At 42.3% G+C, this 7,500-nt stretch overlaps 1 protein-coding gene across 2 annotated transcripts in view; it reads left to right on the top strand.

Moving 5' to 3' along the window:
• The first annotated feature begins 6,868 nt into the window (after positions 1–6,868).
• LOC310779897 (uncharacterized protein) overlaps positions 6,869–7,500 on the top strand; it is a 42,340-nt gene continuing 41,708 nt past the window's right edge. For both annotated transcript variants that reach the window (XM_083640408.1, XM_083640407.1), the window contains exon 1: positions 6,869–7,211. In XM_083640408.1, coding sequence (XP_083496534.1) covers positions 7,106–7,211 — 106 coding nt within the window. In that variant the 5' untranslated portion in view covers positions 6,869–7,105. The remainder of the gene's footprint in view (positions 7,212–7,500) is intronic.

The following is a 7,500-nucleotide window of genomic DNA, read 5'->3' as shown; positions in this document are numbered from 1 at the left end:
TTCGCCCATAGGTTTCGCCCGTTTCGCCCCTCCATAGTTTCCAGTCGGACGGCATTTATGCGTGCACCAAAACAGGAAAGCGCTACTCTGTTGTGTTCCGGTATTTTCCCCTCTTTCATTTATTAGTATTTGGAGGACGGCGCGTGTGTGTAAACAAAGGTCTCTGCTGTAAATATTCGAGGTCAACTTTGCTGATTTCCCCTCTTTCATTAGTAGTTGACATTTGTAATTGACCAACAGAAGACTCTGTATGTATGGATGATATTATCACGAATATATAAACTGGAGACGAGGCTCCGTTTAGCACTGAGAGAGGAAGAAGAAGCTCCTCTCTCTTATGGACTCAGATGAGTGGTTTAGTTAGCTGTGAAGCTAATGGAGCTAACTAACGTTCATTTGAGCTTTGAAGAACAACGTTTGTGAGTAAAACGTTCAGGAGGAAAGTTGCTGTGTCACTGAATGGAAATGTCTAATGTCCAAAACCTGACAGTGTTGGTGAACTAGCGTCTAACTGCTGTTGAAGAGATATTTGGACTGTTTGAAAGAAGATAGCAGAGTACGAGGAGGAAGCTTCTTTGTCTGAGTCCAGACCTTCAGATCTTCCCTCCACTGAGTTGACTGCTTCTGGAGAAGGAAATGGAGTGTGACGAGTTAAACATTCAGTCTGATATCAGGCTACAATCTTCTTCCAAAAAGCTCGAGCAACACTGTTGGACACTGCTGGACATTGATTTAAATCCTGTAGTGCGGTTACATAGAGTAGCCATACCTCCAGACTTCCAGCAGCTGTTGGTCATTAAAGAAGAAGTTCCCCTTAAGCTGCAGGAGTGGAGCCCCAGTCTGGACCAGGAGGACCCAGAGCCCCCACATATTAAAGAGGAACAGGAGGAACTCTGGATCAGTCAGGAGGGAGAGCAGCTTCAGGAGGACCCAGAGCCCCCCCATATTAAAGAGGAACAGGAGGAACACTTGACCAGTCAGGAGAGAGAGCAGCTTCAGGAGGACCCAGAGCCCCCACATATTAAAGAGGAACAGGAGGAACTCTGGACCAGTCAGGAGGGAGAGCAGCTTCAAGGGCTGGAGGAGGCTGATATCACGGAGTTCCCATTCACTCCTGTTCCTGTGAAGAGTGAATGTGGAGAAGAGAAACCTCAGTCCTCACAGCTTCATCAAAGCCAAACTGAGGAGAACAGAGAGGTAGAGCCTCTAACCAGTATCACAACTGAACAAATGAAAACAGAAGCTGATGGAGAGGACTGTGGATCACCAGAACCAGCCAGTGCTGGCAAGACTGCAGACTCTTCTGAGACTGAAGACAGTGATGATTGGAATGAAACTAGTCAACCTCAGTCTCTCTTAAACTCACAGAAAAACAGTGAAGTTCTTGGGAGTAAACACTTTAGTAGTTCAGTTTGTGGTAAAATATTTGTTCATAACAGTGACTTGAACAGACACAAGAGAGTCTACAGACACAAGCAATTTAAATGTTCAGTCTGTGGTAACACGTTTGGTGATAAAGGAACCTTGACAACACACATGAGAACCCACACAGGAGAGAAGCCTTTTAAATGCTCCGTCTGTGGTAACACTTTTGGTCAGAAAGGAACTTTGAGACGACACATGATAGTCCACACAGCAAAGAAACCTTTCAAATGCTCCGTCTGTGGTAACACATTTCGTGATAAAGGAAACTTGACAAACCACATGAGAACCCACACAGGAGAGAAGCCTTTTAAATGCTCAGTCTGTGATAACACTTTTTGTTGGAGAGGAACCTTGAGACGACACATGATAGTCCACACAGCAGAGAAACCTTTTAAATGCTCAGTCTGTGATAACACTTTGTTGGAGAGGAACCTTGAGACGACACATGATAGTCCACACAGCAGAGAAGCCTTTTAAATGCTCAGTCTGTGGTAACACATTTAGTGAGAAAGGAACCTTGACAGCACACGTGAGAATCCACACAGGAGAGAAGCCTTTTAAATGCCCAGTCTGTGGTAACAGTTTTGGTGAGAAAGGAACCTTGACAAGACACATGATAGTCCACACAGCAGAGCTCACTTAATATTGTGCTCGACAATATTATATTATTATTATATCATCATTGTCTATCAGTGGAAAGATATGGTCAGACCATTGATCGAGTGATTGTCATCACCATTCTGCTCTAAATCAATGGTAAAATGCAAATCATTATAGTGTCTCCAAATAAGATGAAACAAATGAGGGAATATTATTTGAAAAATAAAAGTTTGTTTGTATCTTATATTATCCTGCAGTTCAATTGTTTAATTGAGATTAACATCAGTATTGTCATAATGTTGCCATTGAAAACTTGCATCAGGCATCGATGCTTCATGAAGCTCTGTGAAATTTAGGAAAAGTGGAGGCTGTTCAGGATGATTGGAAGATGGAGATCATCAGTTTACATGAAATAAACGGAGTCTTTCAAAATCTGACATCAGTCAAGAAGACATTCACTGATAAAAAGCTGTGGAGAGAATTTAGAAGTTGTTGTAATACCTCCCCTCAAGACCTAGAGGGCACTATCTGCAGTAAGCTGCTCTTATCTAGGACTTCCTGGTGAGAGGCTTGATAGAGGTCTGAACCGAATGAGAGGATTCTAGTAGGTCAGTCCCTTGAGATGCAGAGAGGAGGAGGGGCTGATCCAGAGCTCTGTGACTTTGCTTTTGTAAATACTGTAAATCATTTGTGTAATTTTTAACTTTTAGTTTATTGGTCTTTATTATGTTAGAATAGTCATTTTACCAAAAAAGGCAAAGTGCTGACTCAACATATCAAATGGCTAATCTGTCACAAAATGTTTGCTGTACTTTTTGCTGTAACTTTTCATTGCTTAGTTGTCCACATACAAACAGCAATGGACAATTGATTTTATATTTGAAATTGAATTCCTGTCTGGTTTAATTCAATGTACTCATTCATTGTGAATTTTACACTCATTGGAATTGCTGAGTTATAGATTTGTTAGTACACTTCCAAGACTTTTTTTTAATGTCAATTTCTTTTTAAGTAGGTAGAACAATTGCAATAATTGAATGTACAGCTAGCTATGTATAACTGTTTGATCTTTTGTGCACAAAAAACATTTTTGTTTCAGCTTTTATGTTGGATTGTTTGCTGATTTAACAAAACCATGGAGTAATTTCCTGTGGGGGGGTTCTGGGAAAATGTGTTTTGAGTCAAGGAAAGATTTTCTGGGTAGTGTAGCGGTAGATACCCTGCCTACCAACACGAGGGTCACAGAAGAAATCAGGGGCACAAAAAGGCAAAAATAGAAATTGCATATTGACAGCCTTACAAACCCATAACCCCCAACCGTTTTGGAATGAAATGAACAGGCTGGGCCCCAGGAAACCTAGAAACATACTTATGGAGGTGAAATTAGACAATGGCGAGTGTAGCTCTGTTCTAGGTGTGGTATTACAAAAACGGGGAAATATTTTTGCTGATTTGTTTTCTGGTTGTGAGTATTCCTTTGATGAAGCCTTTTTGGGGGAAATAATAATGGAAAATAATATGAATGCTGAACAAGTTGTAATAAGTATTTAAATGCAAACTTTTCCATGGATGGGATACAAAAGGCAATAAATTGCAAAATGAAGAAAGCCACCGGAATTGATGAAATCACTAATGAGGTGTTGAAGCTGCTCAATGTTCTATTCCAGTTAGTTCAGTTTTGTTTCGATAGCGGCACGATTCCGGCACAGTGGCACAAAAGTGTTATTCTCCCCGTTCCAAAATCTTCAAAAAATGATCCCAAGTTGCCTCTTAGCTGTGTCTCCTTGGTCGTGTGTGTACGTAAATTGTACTCCTCATTGTTGAACTAGACTTACTGACCATCAGTTGCGCTTGTGGATGAGCAAAATGATTTTAGAAAAGCGAGAGGCTGCATTGACCATATTTATGCAGTCACTTAAGGAAAACAGGTCTACTTTTGTTTGTTTCATTGATTTCCAGATTATAATTTTTTTAGATTATTTTTGGGGCCTTTCTCCTTTATTATATAGGACCGTTAGACAGGAAAGGCGGGGCGAGAGAGTGAGGATGACATGTGGCAAAGGACCGCAGGTCGGACTCGACCCCGGGCGCGCGAAGGACCGAGCCACCACGATTTCCACAAGGCGTTTGATTGGATGAATAGGGACCTTCTTCAATATAGATTGTTAAACACAGGGGTCGATGGGAAATTCTATTATGCCATTAAGTCTCTTTATCAAGCACCTGTAGCTCGTGTCCAGGTTAACGAATATTCTACTGGATGGTTCCCCCAAAAATTTGGCGTTAAACAAGGAGATGTTATCTCCCCAACTTTATTTTACATATTTTGTCAATGATTTAGCTCTTCAAATTAATGCATCCAACAAGGGAATCAGAGGGAGGGGAACTGGTTGGAATAGCGTGAACCTCCCACGTGCTATGTCCTACCGGTGAAGCTTCCCCTGTCAGGTGAAAAGAAGCGGCTGGCTAACTGAATGATTCGATCAATGACTCGATCTGGACTTGGACTCGACCAAGGTGGACTCGACTACAGCCCTGCTGTGAGCATATTATTGTACACAGATGACATAGTCTTACTTGCCGAGCAGGAAAATGACCTACAGATCATGTTGAACATTGTTGCTGAATGGTGCCGGAAATGGAGACTTATCAATCAAGACAAAAACACAAGTAGTACATTTTAGACGCACATCAAGGGAGAGGAGTTATTTTGTATTCGACTTTGGTTCAGTACTATCATATACGGATCCCTATAAATATCTGCGCTTGATGCTGGATGATGATGATCTTTAAGGAGGGTGTCAATGTCTTAGCTCCATCAGGGCAGAGCACTGGGTTCTGTATTGAACAAAGTTAAACACTGTGGCAATCTGGGTTTTCATATTTAAAGTGTCAAATGCTTCGACTTTGGAATAGACTGGTCAGAATGTCTGATCAGAGACTCACTAAAAATATATTTGAATGCTCAAGCTCAAGCTCAAGAATTGGGACATAGTCACCCCTGGGCAAATTCATTGAAATCCCTATTTTACTCGAACAATTTGTTATTTATCTTTCATAACAGGCTACTTTGTGACACCCGAGAGACTATGACTAATATGTTTAGTTTGTATAAAGATAAATGGTCTTTCGACTTATGGTACAAAACAAAACAGTGACCGTGACAGTTACTGTGTACTGTAGAACCCTATGTGAAGTTTCATTTGAACAGACGAAAAAGATCTCAGTTGCGCTCTGGAACGCTTCCATTAGCCCTAGAGACTGGTAGGTTTAAAGCTACCCCTGAAGATGATAGACTGTTTACTTTGTGAATTGCGCGAAATTGAAAGCGAAATTCATTTCTTGTTCTACTGTACTGCTTATGATGATGCAAGGGACGTCCTCTATTTATGTTGACTTTTTTTAGTTGGACGATTATGAGAAACTTGAGTTGTGTTTTAAAAAAGGAACCTTCCTCACACCAGATTTTATTTCTCAGGCTTGGGAGCAAAGACAGAACTTTTTGTTTCGTGAAATAGGTATTTCTCTGTTTTGACGTCTGAGCAGTACGCTAACCTGCAACCTGTGTTACTTAATGTTGTATTGTTGTATTTTATTGTGTCTTGGAAACCCATGAGGGTTGGACATGATGAGTGCACAACACTTTAAAGTTGAATCAATCAATCAATCAATCAATCAATCAATCAATCAACCAATCATGTGAAAATACACCTGTCATGTCACCTGATTCGCCCTATTTCCCCAAACGAAATTCTGTTTATTTACAGTAAGCATTAAATGTCAAACAAATAACATGTAATTTGGCCTAGTCTATAGGGGGAGTCTAGATCTTAGTTCAGTCTTAATTTGTTAACATGAACAGGGTTCTCCTATACGGCTAGTCAGCTACAGAAGGGAAAGACCCAAAACTCATCTTAATAACAACTTTGTGGAAAGTGCCCAACAGTGGCGTGCACAGACGTTGGGGGCCGGTGCTCAAGTCGGGGGGAAAAGCAGAAAAAATAAAGTGATATACAGTCACGCCTGGATGAATGCAGTGTGGTGGCCCTGGGTGACTGACCACACTTGAAGTGCCTTCCTCCTTCCAATTTACATGTAAAAAAAAATGCTATGGCAATAAAGAGCACAGATTTGCATTAACTTATTGCTAAAGTACAGGCTCAACACACAAACATGTAAGCCACAATGTAGTAGGCTAACTAAAAATATCTCAATACAGTGCTAAAGGATTCTCTGTTTTCTCTCTGCCCACACAGAAAGTCGTGAAAGTCTGGACAAAATCATAATCTAACAATAATAGATTTGGGTCAGAAAGACATGAACTCATCAAACGGGTTGTCTGTGGCCCTGGAGGCACAACACCTGACACGACCACGCAGAGTGTAGCTGCTGCCATCTGTTGGACAAACACTCAAACTACAACAGATTATTGATGATCAAAGAATCAGCAGCCTGTAGTAGAATGAGCCCAACGAGTTGCCAAATTGTAGCTATACAGCCAGGACACACAGCACAGCAGGTTTGAACATTTTCTATAAGATTTTGAGTGGTTTTATTTCTTGTATTTGTTTGTCTTCTTTGCCCGTTATTTCTACAATCACTTTGTTATTCTTGTTTCGCTTCCTGATGACGTCAGGGGGCCAGGGAGCGACGTGCTCTCGTGTTGCGCACGGCGGCGCAGGGCGGCGCAGGGCGGCGCAGGGCTGCTACAGCTGCGGGTTGAAAACAGGGAAGAAGCTCCAGACAAGTTGAAGCGTCCGAAACACTGAAGCCGGGGGGCGACACATCTAACCCGAAAAACAGTCGCTTCTAACCCGCTTCACTCCGATAGAACACGCCGGGGACGTGACCGAGGCCGTGGAAGTGGTTTCGGGGAGAGGGGGGGAGTGGACGGTGTTTCGCTGGAGTTCAGCGAGTTGTTTTGGTTGGTTGCATGTTACCGCTGGATACCGTCACTGCTCTGCTCTGACTGTGAGCCAAGCTCCATTTTCCCACACAGACAGACAGACAGACAGACAGGGGAGAGAAGAGAGGGGAAGACGGGAGGAAGGGAGAGGAAAAGACGTAGAATAAAGGAGAGATGGCCGAGGCGAGGACAGAGGAGGAGGAGGACAACAACAACACGAGGGACACAACCCGCCGGGAGCAACAAGTGGTGAGGAGACAGCCCACCAGCTCAGACAGAGGTAACTAACAACCACTCACACGTTACACGTTACACGTTACATCATGTCATCATTACTGATAGATCAAGTGTTATTGTATTGGTCCCCGTGGGAAACGGGTTACACCTAAACCTGACTCAAACACACACACACACACACACACACACACACACACACACACACACACACACACACACACACACACACACACACCACACACACACGGTAATATGAACCTGACACTGAAGCTATAGAGGCGTCAGTGTACAATACAATACTCATAATATTTTGGTAACACTACAATAAGGGT

Source organism: Poromitra crassiceps, assembly GCF_964638095.1.
Source record: "Poromitra crassiceps genome assembly, chromosome: 7".
In the NCBI taxonomy this organism is placed as follows: Eukaryota; Metazoa; Chordata; class Actinopteri; order Beryciformes; family Melamphaidae; genus Poromitra; species Poromitra crassiceps.
Note: the sequence above shows the minus strand (reverse complement) of the source record. Positions and strands in the feature narration are given on the sequence as shown.